The following is a 25,472-nucleotide window of genomic DNA, read 5'->3' as shown; positions in this document are numbered from 1 at the left end:
GTCGATAAATCTGATTGAGTTTTAAGTAGTTATATAATTCTGAAAAAATTCACTTCATTGAGTCATTTCAACAACCTTTAAATAGCTAATATCACTCAGTTATGTCCCCCTTCTCCAGAAAGGGTATGTTTTTCCTTTGGATATGGCGATTTAACACAGATGGTCACTCCAACAGTAAACAGCCAAAGAATGGATAGCAAAGGGTGCTTGTCAAGCCTTCCTCTTATATGAGAATATGCATGTAATGGATTGCACCTGCTTGGCTACATAAAAGGTGCAATTTCAGTCCCGCTTTGCAGTCTCATTAGTAGATTGCCTGTGATGCCCATCCTAATCTGGTTTGATGCTTATACATAGTAAGCCTTCTTACCTTAGGTTCCCTTCCTCCATTTGTGGAGATTTCCTAAAATGGCATGAGATTTAATTTTAAATTTGTTCTTGATGATATCAATTGACTTCCCTAACTTTACTAGTCTTCCTCTGCTTCCATCTTCCCACTTGCTTTCAACAGTAAAGTACAATTGTACCTGCTTCCAGGGTCACCTGAGTTTGCTATTTCTTGGGTGGGGGGGGCTAACCAGGGACTGAACTGAGGGACACTCACCTCCTTGCTACACCCCCAGCCCTTTTTTTTTTTTTTTTTTTGCGGTACTGAGGATGGAAACGAAGAGCATTCTACCTCCGAACTACACTCCCGGCCCTATTTTTTTGTTCTTTATTTTGAAACAGGGTCTCACTGAGTTGCAGAGGGTCTCACTAAGTAGCTGAGGCTGGCCGCGAACCATGATCCTCCTGTCTCACCCTCCCAAATGCTGGGCTTACAAGCGTGTGCTACCACGCCCGGCTTCCCAGCCCTTTTTTATATTTTTAAATTTTGAAACAGGGTCTCGTTAAGTTGCTAAGGCTGGCCTTGAGCCTGCGATCCTCCTGTTCGGGCCTCCCCAGCACTGGCATGGGGGGGGGGGGCGGGCTGAGGCCGAGGCAAGCCCCGCCCCCTGTATACGTAGCACCCCGGCTCCCAGCGTCCCAAGCGCGTCCGCGCCCGGCTTCCGCTTCCGCTTCCGCTACGCAGGCTGTGGAAACCGAAAGGGTGCCCTCGGGTCGGGCTGCGAGCCGGATTCACCTTCACCTGTGCGTAGCGCCAGCCGACCGAGCTGCAAGTCCCGCGAACGGCCGACCATGAACGGAAGGGTGGATTATTTGGTCACGGAGGAAGAGATCAGTCTTACTAGAGGACCCTCAGGTACGTGGGGACTTGAGCCGGGGACTCGCAGAGGGGACATTTGTTTTGCCGAGCTGGATTTACCTGGCTTCGGCAGGCCCCAACAAAGAGGTCTCCTGGCACGCATTCGGGCACCTAGAAACTATCTTTTAGCATCTAGCCTTCGCCAGATGACGGGTTTGAGGACTGCGCTTCATCATCTCATCGGATTACCACGCGAGGGGTTCTTTCAGTTAATGGTACTACACAAGACTAGAAAAATACTTGTTTTTTAACCTGCAGATTGTGGACACCACACCTTTCCTTGCCTGCTCGATTCCGGTTTCTGTGAGGGACTGTCTAGTAAAACTGGGAGCATAAGTTTGTGGACTCTAAGCACATAGCTCACTAGTTTCACGGTGCTAGGCTCCCTCCCTCTCCCCTTTGATTTGTGGGATATTCACACGGTGTCAACCAGAATGTTAAAGCAGAAAGAGACCTCAGATCTACAGAAGTATCCAAAATTGATTCTGCCCCAGAATTATTCAGAGCTTTTTTGTTGTTTCTACTTTCGCACTTAAAAATTTTTTTTTAAATGATAATTCCTAGGTCCTCTCTTTAGGGATTTAGATTTAATATATATTCAAACAAACAAATAACTTCACGTGATTCGGATACGGCCAAGTCCTTAACCCTGCTGGCCTTTTCCACTAGACACTTCATTAGACTGGACTCTTGACATTACAACATATTGGCGTCTTTGCATCTTTAAGGCTCTTTAGTTTACTCATCAAGAGCATTAGATTTAGGATTACACTACCTTAGGCCAGGTCTCGTATCTAACATCTTAATAGTTTTAAAAATATTTATTGGATGAGTAATTTAACTGATGTAAGTCTTAGTTTTTCATCTGTAAAATGAGGATTGTTATAGAATATACTTCTTGGCATTTTGAGAGTGAAATGAGTTAATCTCTAAAATATGTAGAACATTGCCTGCAGTGTGTGTTTGGTCCCATTGTATGTAATTTTGGTAGTCCCATTAGGGTCTGTGTTTATGTGTTTATGTTAATCAGGCAGCATTGGCACACTGGCTTTGTACAGCTACCTACTTTGGAACTGAGTATTGCAGGTAACTATAAGAATATGTTATACTGTTGCCCTGTTTTATAAGTGTTTTATCAGGGCCAAGAGTTTTGTATATTTTTATGTTTAGGCCCATCTGACAAAGCAAATAAACATAGTCTGTTTGATCCTGTTTATTGCAAGGGAAAAAATAAAATTATGGAAAAATTATAACAATAAAATGAATGAGGAGATAAAAAGAAAGTTGGCATGTAGCCTGGCATCTGTCCTGTGCCTATTTCCTCAGTTATGTAAGGAGAGGCTTAATCTGGATGACTTCAGAGGTCTCTTCCATTTCCAAGAGCTCATTATTGTTTGGCCTACTCCACATATTTTAAGTGATTCCTTCCATTTTGGACTAACATGTGGAAACTAAAGAGTTGTCAAAGATAGGTACAGTCTCAAGTGCCTTCAAGCATTGAATGAATAGTTCATATTTTATCCTTTACAAAACGTCTATTTCTTTCTGTGGAAGTTCAGCTTGTTTACAGTATAAGGCTCTCACTTTTTTTTTTTATCAAATTGAAAGTTCTTAATATTGGGAAGACTCAGTTACTGTAAGAAATACAAGACTATGTTTTCTTTGGTGTAACTGGTAGATATTGGCCATAAAGGCAACTCTACTGCACACTGGGGAGTATTAGGATTCCTGTGTTCAGGCCTAAAGGCTTTCAGCAAATTGTTCCTTATATGCCATCTTTAGAAATGAAAGAGAATGGCCGGGTGTTGGTGGCACACGCTTGTAATCCCAGCATTTGGGAGGCTGAGACTGGAGGATCGCGGTTCGCGAACAGTCTCAACTACTTAGTGAAGCCCAACTTAGTGAGATCCTGTTTAAAAAATAAAGAATAAAGCCGGGCATGGTGGTGCATGCTTGTAATCCCTGCGCTTGGGAGGCTGAGACAGGAGGATCGCACAGGTTCGAAGCTAGCCTCCGCTACTTAGTGAGACCCTGTTTCCAAATAAAATATAAAATAGGTCTGGGAGTATAGCCCGGAGGTAGAAAGCCTCTGGGTTCCACCCCTAGTACCACCACCAAAAAAAAAAAAAAAAGAATAAAAAATAGGGCAGGGGGTGTAGCTCGGAGGTCAAATGTCCCTAGGTTCCATCCTCAGACCCGCAAAAAAAAAAAAAAAAAAAAAAAGAAATGAAAGAGAAGAATCTCAGTTTTCTTCTTTCCTTTAAAGGCCTTGCAGAGGAAGGGATGGTTGGTAAAATGTTTTAGTAAGTATTGTCTTTAGTGTGCTAGTTACTATATATGTTTATAGTATATTTATATCATACACATACATATATATATTATACACACACATTCATTGAATCTTCACAGCAACCTTTAGTGATAAGTGTTTAATGCATGCTATTAGATGAAGAATTTGTCTCAGAAAGATTAAGGACTTGCCCAAGAACTAAGGCCAGTAAGTTTCAAAGGATTTTACTCCAGGTCTGTTGATTCTGCTGCTCCCACCATAGTAGCCCTGCCTAGCCTAAGAGGTTGACTGTTGACCTTTCTCCTAGGCTTTATTTTGTTACATTATGCCTTATTCCCAGAAAGATGTGAGTTTCTTAAATGAATAATATGATCCACAGTGGAAAGTTTTTATAGTTTACTCTTGATAGAGCTGAGAGCATAGCAAAGTGAGAATTAAAAAGCAAGAAGCCTCATTAAGTAGAAGCATTGAGCTTTTACAGACCAATCATGTGCTTTGGGCTTAACCCTGAGCCTGTTGCTAAGAGTTTTCTGATTTGTTGCCTCTTTCATCTGTCAAATAGATCTGACACTTAAGTGCTATATCCTTGCCTTATTGACCCTGTATACAAACTGGCCCTTCATGGAATGTGCAATCCAATAAAGACATGATGTTCACATGCAAAAAGTAAAAGTGGGTAGATACAGACCATGAGGGACAAAGTGAAGAAGCACTGTTGAAAGAGCATGATGATCTGATCTCATACTGGAAGAGTCAAAGAATGGCACTAAGGACCAGTGTGTGTGTGGGGGGGGGGGGATGGGAGAGAGGGAGGGAGGGAGATTGTGTGTTACTAGGAATTGAACCTGAGGCCATTCTACTTCTGAGGTATTCCCGCAGCCCTCTTTTATTTTGAGAAAGGGTTTTACTAAGTTTCTGAGTGAAGTTGCTGAGACTGGTCTTGAACCTGCAATCCTCCTGTTGCAGCCTCATAAGCACTGGGATTCCAAGTGTGCACCATGCCCAGCTTCCAGTGTGATCAGTTTTTAAAAGGTTGCACTTAAGTTGGTCCTAAAGAGTGGGCAAGGTTTAGTTTAGTATAAGGGTCAAGGCAGGGTATGGCCTTAGCAGTAATACAAAAAAGAAAGTCAGCAAAACATTTTCCTGGATCAGTGGGTAAATCAGTCTGGGTAGAAGGGATATTTCATTTAGAAGATTTATGGGAGAAGAGTTTGCTAATATAAGAAGGTATTGGATTATGGGGAATCTTCAGTGTTATGGAAACTTTGTCTTTCCCTAAGGTTCCATCTTAATACTTTCCTTTTTCTAGTTACTAGTTTAAGACTCAATTTGAGAGCCACCACCTCTAGAAAGCCTTTACTCAGGCTTGATTCTCCTTTACTATTCACATTACTCATGATTGATAGATTGCCTATCATGTGTTCCCAAACTAAGTACTTTTCTTATCTCCTAATTAAGAAGAAAGGAAATAGTTATTGTCCCCATTTTATACACGGGGACATCCTATTACAGCACACAACTCTGTGGACAGGTTTAGGAACTGGATCAAGTTCTGTATGACTTAAAAATCCAAGCTCTGAAACACTCGATATAATTATTTTTTCTTTTTCACTTACGTTTCCTTCACTTTCTATATGGAAGCTTTCTGATTAAAAAAAAAACTTTGCCACCCACCTCTCCCTGTATAGGTCACAGCTAGATTGGTCGTGATACCTTCACACATGGACATGGCAGAATTTGAACTGTTTATTTCATCAGTTCTTCTTTTTACCCTCCCTACCTCTCTGCATCTATCCCTTTCCACTATTCTGGTCATTCTCACTATCTAATGTCCCTTTTGTTTCAGATTTTCTTTTTAACTTCTACATATGAGAGAAAACATTTGACCCTTGACTTTATGTGACTATGTAGCATAATCTCTAGTTCCATCCACTTTTCTGCAAATGACATTTTATTGTTCTTTATGGCTGAGTAAAATTCTATTGTGTATATATACCAAATTTTTGTTATCCAGTCATCTGTCAGCAGACACTCCAGACCTATTTTATATTTTATTTGGAAACAGGGTCTTACTAAGTTGCTAAGAGCCTCACTAAGTAGCTGAGGCTGGCTTTGAACCTGTGCGATCCTCCTGTCTCAGCCTCCCAAGCTCGGGGGCTACAAGTGTGCACCACCACACCCGGCTATTTTATTTTTAATGTAGGCATTTAAAGGCCTTTTATTGTAGGCTTTATGCTATAAATTTCTTTCTAAACACTGCTTTAACTCCATCCCCCAAATTTTAAAATAATGTGTGTCATTGTGATTTAATGAAAGTATTTTCTTTTTCCTTATAATTTCCTCCTTAACTCATGAGTTATGTGGTTTCAAATATTTTTACTTATTTCTAATTCATATCTATCTTGTAAGATTTGAGATTTACTTCATGGTTTAGCTTATAGTTTGGTCAGTGTTTGAGAACATTGCCTGTGCACTAAGAAAGAATATTTAGTTGTTGGGTGTGTTATTCTATAATAAGAGAGATTAGGTCAAGTTGGGTCTTCATATTGTCCAGGTCTGTTTATTTACTGATTTTTCTGTGTGCTTTCTGTCCATTACTGAGAATGAAGTTGAAATCTTTCAATTTTTACTTCATTGATATTCAAGTGCTGCTACTTGGTTTATTCATATTTAATATCTTAATGTGTTTTTCATTATGAAATGTCCTTTTTTGTTCCTTGTAATAGTCCTTATTTTGAAGTCCATTTTTATTATATTAATTTGGGTTATGAATAACATTTTATTATACATTTGTCCATGTTATTTTAAGTTGTATTTGTGAATTTTGACAATATTCATTCCTTCATATGAATACAAGTTTCTATCCAATATTTTTATTTAAGGATTTTCTTAAACATTTATCTTAATATAGGTCTGCTGGAGATAGATTCTTTTAGCATCTGTTTTCCTGAAAACATGTTTATTTTTTAAAAGCCATTTTCACTGGATTTAGAATTCTGGGTAGATACATATTTTTCTTCCAGCATTTTAAGGATGTGCTTACATTGACTTAAATTTTTCATAGTTTCTAAGGTCTATTGTCATTATTATATTTACTTCTTTCTACATGTGTACTGCTTTTTTTTAGCTGCTTTTATGACTTTTTATTTTTTACTTGGATTTGAGCAATATGATTGTGATATATCTTGCTGCTTTGGTTATTTTGTTTTGGGGGGGTACTGGGGAATGAACTCAGGGGCAACCTACCCCCAGCCCCCGTTCCTTTACTAAGTGGTTGAACCTGCATTCCTCCTGTCTGAGCCTCCCAGGTACTGGGATTACAGGTGTACCACTGTGCCCAGATCTTGCTATTGTTTTCTGTTGTGTTTATCCTTATATACATTTGCTTAGTTTCTTGGATTAGTTTATTTTTAGTTTGCATAAAATTTGAGCCAGTTTTTCAGATTTTTAAAATTTACCTTTTTCCTCTCTTTCTGAATTCCTAGTTACACATGTATTAAACTATTTACTGTTATGCTATGTTACTGATTCCCCCATTTCCCCTTACCAAACTTTCTATGCTTCATTTTGGATTCATTCTCAGGCTTCATTTTGGATTGATTCTGTGTCTTTAAGTTTACTGATTTTTTTTTTCTGGTATGTCACCTGCTGTTTATCAAATCCAATGTATTTTTCTTACAGATATTATACTTTTCTAAGCTACAAATTCTATTATTTATTTATTTATTTATTTATTTATTTACTTTTTGTGGTGCCAGTGATGGAACCCAGGGGCATTCTACCTCCGAGGTATACCCTATTTTTTAAATATACTTTATTTTAAAACGGTTTCACTGAGTTGCACAGGGCCTCACTAAGTAGTAGCTGAGGCTGTTCGCGAACTGCGATCCTCCTGTCTCAGCCTCCAGAATGCTAGGATTACAAGCGTGCGTCACCACGGCTGGCTTACAAGTTCTATTTTTTAAAAATAATCACGTTTCATTATTTTTGTCTTTCTTTAATTGCTTCCATGTAGTTTTAAAAACCTTTTAAATGTCCTTGTCTGCTATGTTCATCTTCTATCAATTCTATTCTGTTTCTTTTGGCTGGTTTTTCTCTTGCATATGGATTATATTTTTTTAGAATGCTGGTAATTAGGTTCTAGATGTTGTGATTGTTACATTTTTGAGCGCCTGCATTCTGTTTTCTTTTTAGTGCTAAACCTTGTTTTGACAGGTAAATAACTTGCAGGTTAGTTTGACCTCTTCAAGGCCCATTTTATAAGCTTCTTTAGGGCAGTTCTAAAGTAAACATTCATCCAGGGAGTAGTTTAGCTCTACAAATGAGATATGATTGAAATGGGTTTCCACTGAATTTCCAAGTGAGTCACTGATTGGTTATAATTTGGTCTATCCACATTGGGTAAGCTCTGAGAGTTATTCAATTTACAATTTTTCAGTTGTTGCTTGTCTGACTTTGTAATTTACATACATAAAATTTATATTCCTAATAGTCAGTAAAGACCCATGAAGATATCTGGAGCTCTTTTTTTCTTAATTTCCTCCTTTCCAGAGCTCTGTCCTGCAACTTTCAGCAACCTAACCTTCCTCAAACTTTGATCCTCATTTTATTAATTCAGTGAGACTGCCATGCTCTGTTTGGGTTCTGTTCTCTGTGGCCATGGTCCTGAAAGAGAGTTAGGGTGATCATAATATAGCTACATTATTTCCCTTCTTTCAAATAACCTGGTCCCATTGTATCTCTTGCCTGAAAATAGTTATTTCATTTATTTGATTAAGTGTTCTTGTTTTGTTTTGTTGTTGTTTGTTTTATGAGGGGTTAAGTCCTGTCCTTGTTCATTCATTATGGTTGTCATACACAGTTTTTCAGATATATCTTGTTTTTCCATCCCAGCTACTTTTTAGTTTTATTTCCATTTGATTCTTTTTGCTTTTTATTCATTCAGTAAGAATACTTTTTACTATAAACTTTGTAAAATTTATATTGATGTGCATATTCAGATGGCATTCTATAATTCTTTTCTTTGTGTAGAGTTGATAGAATAGTGTCTTTTGCTTTTTATTTTAGCAGTTTGAGTCTTTAAAGTTTTTCTTAGTAGATACAGGTGTTTCTGTTTTATTAATCTTTTTAAAGAACCAAGTTTTAGTTTTAATAATTCTATTGTTTTTCTATTCTCTATACTTTTACTTATCTCTGACTTTTACTTTCCTTCCTTTCACTAACTGTATATTCACTTTGATCTTCTTTTCCTAATTCCAGTATATTAGTTTGTAACTCTACTTATTATTATATAGGACTTAAAATACAAACACATAATCAATTATAAGTTTATATTTTCAAGCAAAGATATAATTTTTGATAAAATAGCAAGGGAGGAACATAGTGATATAGGAGTAGAGTTTATGTAATTTAAAAAAATCTTATTGATGCATTATATTCATATATCATATTAGGGTAAAAAACTTGTGTGTACATACATGTACACATCACTGATTTAACCCCTACCCAATTCCCATCCCATTCCCTCCCCATTCCTCTTTCCCTTGCTTGGCTTAGAGGTTGACTTCAATATGTTTAAGTATATTTTGTGTTTTAGAGAATTTCCTTCTTCCCCCCTCCCATCCCCTCATTTAGGTTGTCTTGTTTGCTCCTCTATAGGATTTCCTTTTTCATCTAGAGTTCCTCATATGACCCATTTCTCCCTAACTCTCACATATTAGGGAAAGCATCTGATTTCTTATTTTTTGTGACTGACTAATGTCGCTTAGCATAATGTCCTCCAGTTCCATCCATTTCCCTGAAAATGATTTAATTGAGTTTTTTTTTTGATGGCTGAGTAAAATTCCATTCTGTACATATCCCACGGTTTTATAATCCATTCATCTGTGTTGATGGACATCTTGGCTGGTTCCATAGTTTGGCTATGGTGAATTGTGCAGCTATGAACATAGATACACATGCATTAGTTTGGTAGTTTGGTTTCTTTTCTTTTGGGTAGATACCCAGAAGTGGTATTGCCGGATCAAATGGTAGATTTGTTCCCATTCTTCTGAGAATTCTCCGTACTCTTTTCCAAAGTGGTTGCACTAATTTGCAATCCCACCAACAGTGTCTTAGAGTTTCCACTTCTCCACATCCTCGCCAGCATCTGTTGTTGTTTGTGTTTTGAATGATGGCCATTCTAGGTGGAGTTAGGTGAAATCTCAGAGTAATTTTGATTTGCATCTCTCTGATTACCAATGATGTTGAGTATTTCTTCATGCATTTATTGGCCATTTGAATTTCTTTTGAGAAGTGTCTATTTAGTTTGCTTGCCCATTTTGTTATTGGATGCTTTTTTTTTTTTAGTGTTGAGTTTCTTGAGTTCTTTGTGTATTCTAGATATTAGTCCTTTATCGGTGGTGTAGGTGGCAAAAATCTTCTCCCATTCTGTTGGCTCTCGGTTGAGGGTCCTGGGGCAGTTTCCTTTGCTGAACAGAAGCTCTTCAGTTTCGTGCAATCCCAATCACCTTTGAAGTTGTTGTGCCTTTGGGTCTTGTTGAGGAAATGTTTATCTGTGCCTCTGTGTTGCAGTGTTGAATCTATGCCCTCTTCAAGGAGCTTCAAGGTCTCTGGTTTGATTTCCAAGTCTTTGATCCATCTTGAATTGACTCTTGTGCAGGGTGAGAAAGTTGGATTAATTTTCAATTTTTTGCATATGGTTAACCAGTTTTGCCAACAGCATATGTTGAACAGGCTATCTTTATTCCAATTGATGTTTTTGGCCCCTTTGTCAAAAATAAATTGGCTGAGAGTGTGTGAGCTTGTTTCTGGATCTTCTATTCTGCTCCATTGGTCTATGTATCTTTTTGTGCCAGTACCATGCTGTTTTTATTACAATGGCTTTGTAGTATAGATTAAAGTCAGGTATTGTGATTCTTCCTGCATGGTTTTTGTTGCTGAGAACTACTTTGGCTATTCTGGGCTTTTTGTTATTCCAAATAAATTTAAGGACTGATTTTTCTATGTCTGTAAGGAATAATCTTGGTAGTTTAATGGGCATTGCATTGAATCTTTAGATCACTTTTGGAAGGATGGCCATTTTAATGATATTTATTCTGCCAATCCATGAACATGGAAGATCGTTCCATCTTCTTTTTTTTTTTTTTTTTTTTTTTTTTTAATTTTTTTTTTTATAAATTTATTTTTTTTATTTTATTGGTGCACTGTATTCATACATCATAGTGGGATACAAACTTTTGTAGACATACATGCACACATCGCCCAGTCAGCCCCCACCCGATCCCCACCCCATTCCCTCCCCATCCCTCCTTCCCATGCTTGGCTTAGTGGTTGACATCTAGTATTATAGCAATTTATCCAAAATTAAAAATGATAATCTCACATAACAGTTTCATTTGTCTGATGCCAAGCTTTTGATGATTTAAAGATAACATTTCAATATTTCTTTTTGCTTTCTTTCTTACCAGAGCATATTTTTTTCTGTTTTTTTGGTGAAACTATCATATATTTATATATTCATTTTTCAGAAAAAAAATCTATCCTAATATGGAATATGAATTCTAGATACCCAAAACGATCTTGAAAAAGAACAAAGCTAGCAGATATATATTTTCTGATTTCAAACCATATAAAGCTACAATAACTGAAACAGTGTAGTACTGTTCTAAAGGCAGATATATAAACCATTGGAGTTAAATACAAGCCTAGAGCTAAATTCTTCCCTATATTGTCAAGTTATTTTTGACAAGGTTTCCACGAACATTTGGTGGTGGAAATAATAATCTTTTAACTAAATATTGTTGAAAAATAATAATTACATGGAAAAGAATAAAATTGGAGCCTTACATAATCCCATATACAAGTATTAACTCAAAATAGATAAAAGACCTAAATATAAATCTTAAGACTATAAACTTTTAGAAGAAAATCTGGGTCATAAAACCTCACAACATTGAAATTGGCAGTGATTTCTTGGATATGATTTCAATGGCACAGGAAACAGAAGAATATACAAACTCCCTAAAAAATAAAAAAAAATATTGTATATCCAAAGACAATGTAAACAGAGTTAAAAGTTACTAATAGAATTGGATAAAATATTTCCAAATGCTATATCTGAAGGTATATTAATATTCTAACTAGAAATCCTAAAAATTAACAACAATAAAGGCAAACAATACAATTTAGAGATAGGTAAAAGACTAACATAAATAATGAATCTCCACAGATAACCAATCTTAGTTGTCTGTTGGATGGAAAATCTTGTTTCTCTGGTTCTGGTGAGTGTTACCTATTTCTTCTTTGTAGTTAATCTCTTTGAGTATTTTCTCTAGCGCTGGTTTTGAAGACATAAATTCCTTCAGTTTCTGTTTTTCATGGAAGCTTCTTATTTCTCCATCTAATTTGATAGAAAGTTTTGCTGGATAGGAAATTTTTGGCTGGAAGTTGTTTTCTTTCAGAGTTTGGAATATGTTACTCCAAGCCCTTCTGGCTCTCATGACTTGGTTTGGGAAGTCTGGAGTGATTCTAATTGGTTTGCCTCTGAATGTCACTTGGCCCTTTGTTTTTGTTGCCTTTAAGATTCTCTGCTTGAGTTCCATCTTCTAAGATCTTCTTTGATTTCTTTTTTCAATGTTTTATAATTTTCTTTGTAGAGATCTTTTACCTCCTTGGTTAAGTTTATTCCTAAGTATTTTATTTTTTTGTGGGAAATCCCGAGTGGAAGTGTTTTCTGAATTTCTTTTTCAGTGAATTTATGGTTGGTGTACAGGAAAGCTTCTGCTTTTTTAAGATTGATTTTGTATCCAGACACTTTGCTGAATTTGTTGATCAGTTCTATAAGCCTTTTGGTTGAGTCTGTTGGGTTTTCTAAATATAGTATCATGTCATCTGCAAATAGTAAAAGTTTGAGTTATTTTCCTATTTGTACTCCTTTGATTTCCTTTTCTTGCCTTATTGCTCTAGCTAGAGTCTCTAGTACTATATTGAGCAGAAGTGGTGATAATGGACATCCTTGTCTTGTTCTTGTTTTTAGAGGGAATTCTTGAAGTTTTTCCCCATTTAATATGATGTTGGAGGTGGGCTTATTGTAGATTGCCTTAATGATGTTGAGATATGTTCCTTCTATTCCAATTCTCTGCAGTGTTTTTATCATATATGGATGTTGGATTTTATCAAATGCTTTTTCCGTGTCTATTGAAATGATCGTGTGATTTTTGTCTTTGATTCTCTTTATATAATGAATTACATGGGTTGATTTTCGTATGTTGAACCAGCCTTGCATCCCTGGGATGAACCCTACCTGGTCATGGTGTATGATTTTCTTTATGTGATTTGAATGTGTGTTGCTAGTATTTTGTTTAATAGAATTCCATCCAAGTTCATCAGAGATATAGGCCTGTAGTTTTCCTTCCTTGAACTGTCTTTATTCGGTTTGGGTATTAGTGTGATGTTAGCTTCATAGAATGTATTTAGGAGTCCTGGATTTTTCTATTTCACGAAATATTTTGAGAAGTATTGGGGTTAGCTCTTCTATAAAGGTTTTATAGAATTCACTTGGAAAGCCATCTGGTCCTAGGCTTTTCTTTGATGGTAAGCTCTTTATTGCTGTTTCAATCTCTTTGATTGTTATTGGCTGGTTTAAGTGTTCTATATCTTCTTGACTCAGTTTAGGAAGGTTGTATTTATCTAGGAAGTTGTCGATTTCCTCCAGATTTTCCATTTTATTGGAGTATAGTTTTTCTTTTTTTTTCTTTTTTTTTTTTTTTTGGTGGTACTGGGGTTCCTGGAAGCCCTTTTACCTCCGGGCTACACTCCCAGACCTCTTTTTACTTTTTTTTATATTTGGAAACAGGGTCTCCTAAGCCAGCGCGCGCGGCTGGCTTCGAACCTGCGCGATCCTCCTGTCTCTGCCTCCCAAGCGCGGGGATTACAAGCGTGCGCCACCACGCCCGGCTGGAGTATAGTTTTTCAAAGTAGTTTCTGATAATCCTCTGGATTTGTACACTGTCAGTAGTAATGTATACTTTTTCATCTCATCTTCATAATTTGGGTTGATACTCTCTTTTTTTTAGTTAGGTTGGCTTGTGGTTTATCACTCTTGTTAATTTTTTCAAGAAACCAGCCTTTGGTTCTGTTGATTTTCTGTATTTTTTTTTATTCTCTATTTCGTTAATTTCTGCTCTAATTTTAATAATTTCCTGTCTTCTACTGGCTTTGGGGTTCAATTGTTTTTGCTTTTCAAGGGCTTTGAGGTGTGTGGTTAGGTTATTTATTTGAAGATTTTCTGTTTTTCTTATGTGAGCACTCAGTGCTATAAATTTTCCTCTTAAAACTGCCTTCAAAGTGTCCCAAAGGTTTTGATATGTTGTGTCTTTATTTTCATTTGTTTCTAGAAATTTCTTGATTTTGACCCATTCTTCATTCAGAAGTGTGTTCAGTCTGTGCATGTTTATGTTGTTTCTCTGGGTCTTCTTATAGTTGATTTCTAGTTTCATGCCATTATGGTCTGAAATGACACAGGGAAGTAAGTAACCTTTTTTCAATTTGCTAGTGTTCATTTTGTGTTCCAGGATGTGATCTATTTTGGAGAAGGTTCTGTGAGCAGCTGAGAAAAATGTAAACTCTGCTGTAGTTGGGTGAAATATTCTATATGTGTCCAGCAGGTCCATTTGATTAATGGTGTTCTTTAGTTCTGAGGCATCTTTACTGACCTTTTTCTGGAAGATCGGTCTAGTGTTGTGAGAGGTGTGTTGAAGTCTCCCAGTATTATTGTATTGGGATTTATGTGTGACTTCTTGTCACAAAGAGTTTGATTTATGAAAGTAGCTGCCCCCTATGTTTGGGGCATAGATGTTGATTATTGTTATTTCCGCTTGCTGGATTATTTCTTTTACCAGTAAGATATGACCTTCTTTGTCTCTTCTAATAAGATTGGGTTTGAAATCTAACTTGTCTGATAATCATAATTGCTACTCCTGTTTGCCTTCGAGGTTCATTAGCATGGATTACCTTGCTCCAGCCCTTTACCTTGAGTTTGTTCCTATCTTTACTTGTAAGGTGTGTTTCTTGTAAGCAGCAGATGGATGGATTCTGATTTTTAATCCATTTTGCCACTTTATGTCTTTTTATTGGGGAGTTGAGGCCATTTACATTCAGTGTGATTATAGAGAGATAATCACAAGGGTTTTGAACATTCTGCCTCTGAGCTACACCCCCAGTCCTATTTTTTTTTTTTTTTTTTTGAAACAGGGTCACACTAAGTTGTGGAGGGCTGCAGTAAGTAGCTGAGACTTGTCACGAACCTGCGATCCTCTTGTGTCAGCCTCCAAGAACTGGGATTACAAGTGTACACCACCATGCCTGGCTCAAAAAACTTAATAAAATACTAGCAATTCATACTCAGAAAACATCAAGAAAACTGTACACCATGAACAAATGGTTTTATTCCAGGGAAGCAAAGCTGGTTCAATATATAGAAGTCAATAAATTTAATTCACCACACAAATAGAAATAAGTACAAAAGTCATATAATCATCTCAGTAGACCCCAAAAAATGCTTGACAAAATGCAAACTTTGTTCATCTTAAAACATGAAGAAAATAGAAATAGGAGGAACTTACCTCAATCATACACACACACAGAGTTAACTTCATACTTAATGGGGAAAAACTGCAAGAATTCCCTTTAAAATCAGAAACAAAACATGTGTGCCCACTATAAATACTCCTTTTCAACATAATACTTGAAATTCAAACCAGAGAGATAAGGCATGAGAAGAAAATAAAAGGAATACAAATAGGGGGAAGATGGTGACCGAGAAAAGCGGGGCTTAAGAGCCCCGCTAACAACCAATCTCCATTACCACAAAATCAGTGCCTTTCATAGCCAGAAAACACCATCACCAGAGAATCAAAAAAATCACCAGGCTCCAGAGAGAAAGTGGACTGAGAACAGAGCTCAGAGCCACAGAGGAGATACACTGGCCTCACACCCAAGGATGCGGCAGCAGCGCCATACTGCCAGCGGCAGCGGTGAGTTCACCAGACGGCTACAGCAAGCCGAGGTGAGCCGCTGCGGAACAGTCAGGCGGGATTTCTCAGCGCAGGGAGCATCTAAAGTTCCCAGTGGCTAAGCTCAGTACACGCTGCAGGGACTCAGAGTGGAACTCAAAACCAAGAAGAAATAAGCCAGCCTCACGGCCGAGGGCATAGCAGCAGCGCCATATTGCCACCTGCGGCAGCAGCAGAGATTTCACCGAATCCAGTACAGCTACATCTGCGTACTCAAGAACAGTGAGTCAAATTGCGGGCCAAAGAGGAGAAATCCCAGTACTGTACTCCCTGGGACTTGACCCAGTGGGGGAGGGGTGGTGGCAGAGATATCACACCATAGGAGAACGTGCAACCTGGCACCCCCCATAGTTTAAAGCAGCCTCTATCGACTCCCTGGGTTGGAGACTCTGTGATACAACCCAGTAAAGGAATAGTGGGGTCAGAGATACTACAGACTTGAGATCCAGAGCACCTTAAGTGAAGTCATAGTGACCCAAGGGAAGAACCCAGAGAAGGCACAAACTTCCGAAATCATGGAAAAGAGGAATATTACTGTAGCAATGAATGCCCACAACCCCACAATATCAGAACCCGATAAAACAGAAAGTCAGAGATTTCTAGAAGATCAAATCAGGAAAATAACTGTAGAAATAATAGAGGTGCTTCGAAAAGAACCCAGAGAGAGCCAAAAAGAGATAAAGGATGCAATTAATGAAGTAAAGGCCTCAATTCAAAGCACAAACAACCGATTAGAACACATGGAGAACAGAATCTCGCTCTTAGAAGATGATCATTCCAAAAATGAATGCATAGTTTCTAATCTAGAAAAAAATATCCAACAGCAGGAATCTGACATTGAAGAAATATGGGCCCATTTTAAGAGAGCTAACCTAAGAATAATTGGAATAGAGGAGGGAAAAGAAAGTGATACCAAAGGAATCAACAATCTCTTCAAGGAAGTAATACCAGAAAATTTTCCAAACATAGAGCAAGAGGTTGATACACAGATCCAGGAAACTTATAGAACTCCCTTTAGACAGGATCGGAGAAGAGGATCCCCACGCCACATAATTGTCAAAATGACCAATGTGGAAGCCAAGCAGAGAATCTTAAAGGCAACAAAAACAAAGGGCCAAGTGACATTCAGAGGCAAACCAACTAGAATCACTCCAGACTTCCCAAACCAAGTCATGAGAGCCAGAAGGGCTTGGAGTAACATATTCCAAACTCTGAAAGAAAACCACTTCCAGCAAAAAATTTCCTACCCAGCAAAACTTTCTATCAAATTAGATGGAAAAATAAGAAGCTTCCATGACAAGCAGAAACTGAAGGAATTTATGTCTTCAAAACCAGCGCTAGAGAAAATACTCAAAAGAGATTAACTACAAAGAAGAAATAGGTAACACACACCAGAACCAGAGAAACAAGGTTTTCATCCAACAGACAACTAAGATTGGTTATCTGTGGAGATTCATTATTTATGTTAGTCTTTTACCTATCTCTAAATGGTATTGTTTGCTTTTATTGTTGCTAATTTTTAGGATTTCTAGTTGGAATATTAATATACCTTCAGATATAGCATTTGGAAATATTTTATCTCATGCTATTAGTAACTCTTAACTCTGTTTACATTGTCTTTGGATATACAATATTTTTTTATTTTTTAGGGAATTTGTATACTCTTCTGTTGCCTGTGCCATTGAAATCATATCCAAGAAATCACTGCCAATTTCAATGTTGTGAGGTTTTATGACCCAGATTTTCTTCTAAAAGTTTATAGTCTTAAGATTGTATATGGGATTAGGTAAGGGTCCAACTTTATTCTTTTCCATGTAATTATTATGTTTCAACAATATTTAGTTAAAAGATTATTATTTCCACCACCAAATGTTCGTGGAAACCTTGTCAAAAATAACTTGGCAATTTAGGTAAGAATTTAGCTCTATATATCTGCCTTTAGAACAGTACAACCTGTTTCAATTATTGTAGCTTTATATGGTTTGAAATCAGAAAATATATATCTTCTAGCTTTGTTCTTTTTCAAGATCGTTTTGGGTATCTAGAGTCCATTTTCCATATTAGGATAGATTTTTTTTTCTGAAAAATAAATATATAAATATATGATAGTCTCACCTAAAAAAAAAAATAGAAAAAAAATATTCTCTGGTAAGAAAGAAAGCAAAAAGAAATATTGAAAGGTTATCTTTAAGTCATCAAAAGCTTGGTATCAGACAAATGAAACTGTTATGTGAAATTATCATTTTTAATTTTGGATAAATTGCTATAATACTAGATATCAATCACTAAAACAAGCATGGGAAGGAGGGATGGGGAGAGAATGGGTTGGGGATCGAGTGGGGGCTGACTGGGCGATGTGTGCATGTATGTCTACAAAAGTTTGTATCCCACTATGATGTATGAATACAGTGCACCAATATAAAAAAAAAAAGGAATACAAATAGGAAAAGGAGAACTGAAACTATTTTTCCTGAGAACATGATCCTATACTTAGAAAAAATCCCCACAAAAAACTCAACCATAAGACCTCTAGGCTGATAAATTCAACAAAGTAGTCAGATACAAAAAAAAAAAATCAACTTAAAAAATCATTAGTTTTTCTATACACCAAGAAATCTACTGAAATCTACTGAAAGAGAAATCCCCCAGAACAATTCCATTTATAATAGCTTAAAAATATTTAGCATAAACCTAACCAAGGAGATAGAAGAGATCTACAATGAAAATTATACAACAGTAATGAAAGTATGTGAAGAAGACTTTAGAAGACAGTGCTGGGAATTCTTGGAGTTTTCCCCCATTCAATATGCTGTTGGCTTTGGTTTTTTTGTATATTGCCTTAATGATGTTGAGATACATTTCTTCTATTCCAATTTTCTGCATTGTTTTTAACATGAATGCGCATTGGATTTTGTCAAATGTTTTTTCAGCATCTATTGATATGCTCATATGGCTTTGTTCTCAGTTCTATTTATTTCGTGAATAACATGTATTGATTTATGTATGTTGAACCAGTCTTACTTTTCTGGGATGAATGAATGTGTATATCTAGTATTTTGTTTAGAATTTTTGTGTCTATCTTCAACAGAGATATTGGTCTGTAATTTTATTTTCTTGAGGTATCTTTATTTGGTTTTGGTATTAATGTGATACTGGCATTGTAGACGTTGTTTGGAAAAATTCCATCTCTTTCAATTTTCTGGAACAAGTTGTGAAGTATTGGGATTAGTTTTTCTCTGACAGTTTTATAGAATTCAGCTGGAAAACCTTCCGGGCCTGGGCTTTTCTTTGATGGCAGAATTTTTATTGCTGTTTCTATTTCTTTGCTTGCTGTTGCTTGGTTTAGGCTTGCTGTGTCCTTTTGGTTCATCATACTGAATGGGGAAAAATTGAAAGAATTCTCTCTAAAATCGGAAACAAGACAAGGATGCCCACTATCAATACTCCTTTTCAATATGGTCGTTGAGACTCTTGCCACAGTAATAAGACAAGAGAATAATATTAAAGGAATTCATATGAGAAAAGAGGAATTAAAATTATCTTTGCAGACAACATGATCCTATATCTAGAAGACTCAAAATATTCAACCAAAAGATTATTGGAGGTGAATAACCAATTCAGCAAAGTTGCAGGATACAAAATCAACTTAAATCAGTTGCCTTTCTATATGCCAACAATAAATCTACATGAAAGAAATAAAGAAAACAATTCCATTCACAGTACCCTCAAAACCAACAAAATACCTAGGAATAAACCTAACCAAAGATTTGAAAGACCTCTACAATGAAAACTATAAAACATTAAAGAAAGAAATTGAAGAAGACCTTAGAAGATGGAAAAATCTCCCTTCCTCATGGATAGGCATATCATCAAAATGGCCATTCTGCCAAAAGTGATCTACAGATTCAATGTAATTCCTATCAAAATACCAACAACATTCTTCACAGACCCAGAAAAATCAGTCATGAGTTTCATAGGAGAAAGAAAAGTCCCAGAATATCCAAAGCAATTCTCAGCAATAAGAACCATGCAGGAGGCATCACAATCCCTGACTTCAAATTATACTATAGAACAATAGTAGTAAAAACAGCATGGTATTGGCACAATAAGAGGCACACAGACCAGTGGAACAGAATAGAAGATACAGAAAGAAATCCACACACTTATAGTCAAATGATCTTTAACAAAGGGGCCAAATTCATATGCTGGAGAAAAGACAGCCTTTTCAACAAATGGTTCTTGGAGAATTAACTATCCATTTGTAGAAAGGTGGAACTAAATTCTTACCTCTCCTTGTGCATAGGAATCAACTCGAGATGGATCAAAGACCTGGAAATCAGACCAGAGACTGAAGCTATTATAGGAGGGCATAGGTTCAACACTCTAATATATAGACACAGGTAGTAACTTCCTCAACAAGACCTCCAAAGCACAGGACATTAAAAAAAGAATTAACAAGTAAGATGGCATCAAACTAAAAAATTTCTGCACGCCAAAGGAAACCATCAAAAATCTAAAGAGAAAGCCTACAGAATGGGAGAAGATCTTTACCAGCCACCACTCTGATAGTGGGCTAATATCCAGAATATACAAAGAGTTCAAAAGACTACACTAGCGAAACAAATAACCAGTTAAGAAATGGGCAATTGAATTGGACAGACACTTCACAAAAAATGAGATACAAATGGCCAGTAGATAAATGAAAAGATGTCCCGATATCATTAGCCATTAGGGAAATGCAAGTCAAAACTACACTGTGATTTCACCTAACCACAATCAGAGTGGTAAGCATAAAGAAGTCAAATAACAACAAATGCTGGTGGGAATGTGGGAAAATAGGAACTCTTTTACACTGTTGGTGGAAGTGCAAACTAGTTCAGCCACTATGGAAATCAGTGTGGAGATTCTTTAGATAACTGGGAATAAATATAGAAACAAACCCACACACTTATAGTCAATGGATCTTTGACAAAGGGGCCAAATTCATATGCTGAAGAAAAGATGGCCTTTTAAACAAATGGTGCTGGGAGAACTGGCTATCCATTTGTAGAAAGATGGAACTAAATCCTTACCTCTCATATGATTTGCTCTACCACTTCTGGATATCTTTCCAAAGGGAAACTACAAAGAGAACTTCAGTAACATATGCATACCCGTGTTTATAGCAGCACAGTTCACAATAGCCAAAATATGGAACCATCCTATGTGTCCATCAACAGAAGAATGGATTTTAAAATTATGGGAAATACACACAATGGAATTTTACTGAGCAATAAAGAACAAAATAATCATGCCATTTGCAAGAGGATGGAAAGGCCTTGAGAACATTATGTTAAATGATATAAGCCAAGCACAGAAAGAGAAGGGACATATGTTTTCTGCAATATGCCCAAGGTAGGGAGTATTAGGGATACCAGAGGGACTCCAGATAATGGAGAGGAAACCTCAGCAAAGCCAGAAAGGAAGGGTAAGGGAGAATGAAGTCTGAGGTTAATTAATGGAAAAGCTGCATTTGAATATATGAATATAACATTGTTTCTCTGGACAGTCAGTATTGGGAGGGAAGGAAAAGGGACAGTGTTGGGGGGCACCCAGTACTGTGTGAATATATGCCATTGTCAACATGATCTCTTATGATGTGAGAGTATAGTGTACCAATTAAAATTAAAAAAAAAAAAGAAAAGAAGATGGTGCTGGGAAATTGGTTATCCCTATGTAGAAGAATGGAATTAGACCCTGTTTCGGTCAGCGTCCTCACTGCTGTTACCCAAGAAACTTGACAACCACAACTTGGAGGAAGATATTTTTGCTTATAGTGCTATTGGTTTCAGAGGGTTTGGTCTACATTACGCCGGGTTACATCTGTGGGTTCAGGGGATGATAGTTGGAAGGTGAGAGGGCAAGAGTGAGAGAGAGAAAGTTCTCACATCAGGAAGCTGGAAGCAGAGTGGGCTAGTGAGAAGAGGACACTTGAGTCCCCAAGGCTACATCCCCAGGGACCCACCACCTCCCTGTCCAGGTTACCACCCAATAAATCCATTATAGTGGATTCATTGATGCACTGATGAGACAGAACTCTCATGATTCAATTTTATCACCTCTGAACATATACTCTTCAGGGGACATTCTATATCCAGACCATAATAGACCCCAGTCTTTCACCCTGAAAAAGAGTCAACTCAAGATGGATAAAAGACCTAGAAATCAGATCAGAGACTTCACATTTACTAGAAGAGAGTATAGGAACAATTCTGTAGCATAAAGGCACTGGTGGAAACTTCAAGAAGACACCGAGCTTCTGTGCAGCAAGGGAAGTAATCAATAGTCTGAAGAGAGAGCCTATAGAATGGGAGCAAATATTTTCCAGCAGTCCTCTGATGGGGGATTAATATGCAGAATACACAAATGAAAAAGTTAACACTTTTTAAAAAATCAGAAAATAGGGAAATGAACTAAATAGACACTGCTCAAAGAAAGAAATACAAATGGCCAACAAAAAACATGTTCAACATCATTAGCAGTGAGGGAAATGCAAATCAAGACTACACTGAGATTCCATTAAATTCCATTTAAAATGACAGTCATCAGGAATACAAACAATAATGAATTCTGAAGAGGATGTGGGGAAATAGGAACCCTTACATAAACTGTTGGTAGAATTGCAAATTAGCATATCCCTTATGGAGATCATTTTGGGCTTCCTCACAGAACTGGGAAAGGAACCATCATATACCACTCCTACATATCTTTCCAAAAGAATTGAAACCAGAATATTATAGTGATATGTTCAAGTCCATGTTTATTACAGAACAAGTCACAACAGCCAAACTATGGAACCAACCTAGGTGTTTTCTCAGCAGATGAATGGGTTATGAAACTGGTATGTACACACAGTAGAACTTTTTTTTTATGGTACTAGGGATGGAACCCAGGGACATTCTACCTTCGAGCTACACTCCCCCGCCCTATTTTTTTCTCTATTTTGAAACAGGGTCTCACTGAGTTGTGGAAGCCTCATTAAGTAGCTGAGGCTGTCTGTGAACCGTGATCCTCCTGTCTCAGCCTCCCAAATGCACACAATAGAATTTTACTCAGCCATAAAGAAGAACAAAATTATGTCATTTGCAGGAAAATGAATGGAAATGGAGATATGCTAAGTGAGATCAGCTAATCTCAGAAAATGAAGGGTCATGTGTTCTCTCATATGTAGAAGTTAGATATTGGGAAACAAAAGAGACTTCAGATAAATGAGAAGAGATACAAACCATTTTGGAAATGTAAATTTAAAAACTCATGCTATTTCACACCCATTGGGGTAATTGTTGTAAAATAAATAATAAATGTTAGAAATTATATGGAGAAACTAGAACCCTATATATTGCTGGGAGAAATGCAAAGTGGTTGAGCCACTCTGAAAAACAGTTTGGCAGTTCCTTGTTAAACATAAAATTACCATGTGCCCCAGCAACTCTGTTTCTATGTATATACCCAAAAGAATTGAAAGCAGAGACTTAAACAGATGCTTGAACACAAATATTCATAGAAGCATTATCTATAGTCAAAATATGGAAACAGTCCTCATGTCCATTGACACATGAATGGATGACCAAAATGTGAAATATATAATCAGTGGATTAGTATTCTGCCTAAGAGGAATGGGATTAGAATACATGGTACAACATAGATCAACCCTGAAGACATTAAATTAAATGAAGTAAGACAGAAAAAGAAAAATTCATATGATTCTACTTATATGAGATATAATATAGACAAAATTATAGAAAGAGAAAGTATAGTAGAGATTACCAGAGGTTGGGGAAAGGGGAGAGATGAGTTACTGCCTAGTGAGTATAGATGTGATGTGTGTGTGTGTGTGTGTGTGTGTGTGTGTGTGTGTGTGTGTGTTGGATATGGATAATGGTGATGGTTGTATTAATATTGTCAATTTACTTAATATCATTGAATTATACACTTACAAAGTTGTTGAAATGATAAATTTTATGTAAAATATGTTTTACCACAGTAAAGATAGATAGGAGGTTTTTATTTTTTTATTTTTATTTTTTTTGCGGTACTGGGGATAGAACCCAGGGGCATTCTACCTCCGAGCTACACCCTCAGCGCTATTTTTTATTCTTTATTTTTGAAACAGGGTCTCACTAAATTGCAGAGGGCCTCACTAAGTAGCTGAGGCTGTCCGCGAACCGCAGTCCTCCGGTCTTAGCCTCCCGAATGCTGGGGTTACAAGCATGCGCCACCACACCTGGCTAGATAGGACGTTTTATGTCCAATAGAGGTCATTTGCTGTCTGAGAAAATTAGTAGAATCAATCTTGGGATAGAGAAGTCAACAGGTATATAGAGGAGGAAAATACAGTGTTTGCCACTTACTGCTTTTATAACTCAATAAGTGAATGCAATACTTTGTTATTGTACTATTTTGTTTCACTTTAATTATGTCTACATTGTTATTTCCAGAGTAATGAGTTAAACACTTTTTTTTCTAACTTTACAATGTTTAGATTTTATAGATAAGAATCTAAATGAAATGTAGGGATTTCCCTCTTTGGCCTAGAGTTAAGTAGTAGGGACCCTGTCTGCAGTACAGAACTCCACAGTGATGTATCTTCTCTGGAATATATTACCCATGGGGACTGTTCTAAAACCATTATCCAACATTGCTTATTCAGAACCAGCCCAAAGACCTGCTCCCAAGATAGCCATTGGTGCTTAGAAGACTTTTTTTTTTGTATGTGTGTGGCACTGGGGATGGAACCCAGGGACATTGTACCTCTAAGCTACACCTCCAGCCCTATTTTTTAGTCTTTTTAGTTTTGAAACTGAGTGTTACTGAGTTGCCAAGGGCCTTGCAAAGTAGCTGAGGCTGACCATGAACCACGATCCTCTGGTCTCTGCCTCCCAAATGCTGGGATTATGTGTGCACAACCACACACACCAGGTCCAGCTGACTTTTTTTTTTTAAAGCACCTTATATTTTCTAGAAAGATATGGTGTGGCAAAACTGTTAAAAGCTCACACTTTGGAATCAAACAGCCTGATTTAGAGTCTTGACTTCACCAAGAGCTAACTGTATTACCTTTTGTACAGTTACTTAATCTCTTCTTGACTCATTTTTAAAACTTGGCTGTAAAAAAGTAAGTACTTTTATGTGTTTGTTGAGAAGATTAAATGAGATATTGTATTTAAAGTTCATAACCTATTACTTGGTAGATATTAAATACTCAATAAATATTATCTGCTGCTAGTGCTATTGCTCTTACTTATATAGGCTCAGGGTCTAGATCTGGAATCAGGAGGAGTCCAGAAGAATGTATTTCTTGTTTAGCTTTTCAGGGATCTTAATACTAAACACATTTTCTGTTCTTCCCATTCCTCAATGGTATCATTCTTTTGCCATCTGTCGCCTTTACTTTTTTTTGCATGTGTATGGACTGCTTGTTTAGAGACCCAGCAACCCATTTTAATTTTGTCATGTTTTAAAATGTATTGACACATTGTAAGTAGAGTTCACTAAGCAATACTTCTTTATTCATTCTTAAAAAAGTCTATTGAGTCCTAATCTTTTGTTCTTTTTCCCTTCTTCTTGAGCACTTTTTTGGACCTTAAACATTGAGAGCTGAACTAGTTATATCCTTTAGGTCCATAGCGCACTGTTGTCATGCGTATATCCTACTCTGCTTTTATTTTACTGTTTATACCTAAATTCTGGCCTGAATCTTTCTTTTCCATAGGTTTCTACTCTAGAGTGTCTTTACATGTCTTACATATTTTTGTGCTTTTGCAAATAGGTAATATTGTTTTTTATGTATGTGTTTTTATTTATAGGAAGGTATTCTATGAAT

General features: G+C 36.9%; 1 protein-coding gene across 1 annotated transcript in view; it reads left to right on the top strand.

Annotated features, from left to right (window-relative positions):
* Nucleotides 1-1,179: 1,179 nt before the first annotated feature.
* Nucleotides 1,180-25,472, top strand: part of LOC308271343 (synaptojanin-2-binding protein) — a gene marked incomplete at both ends in the record, with an annotated part of 39,341 nt that continues 15,048 nt past the window's right edge. The window contains one exon of the mRNA XM_080707646.1: nt 1,180-1,243. Within this exon, the coding sequence (XP_080563772.1) occupies nt 1,180-1,243 (64 nt within the window). The remainder of the gene's footprint in view (nt 1,244-25,472) is intronic.

Source organism: Muscardinus avellanarius (assembly GCF_963383645.1).
Source record: "Muscardinus avellanarius genome assembly, chromosome: 12".
NCBI lineage: Eukaryota > Metazoa > Chordata > Mammalia > Rodentia > Gliridae > Muscardinus > Muscardinus avellanarius.
Note: the sequence above shows the minus strand (reverse complement) of the source record. Positions and strands in the feature narration are given on the sequence as shown.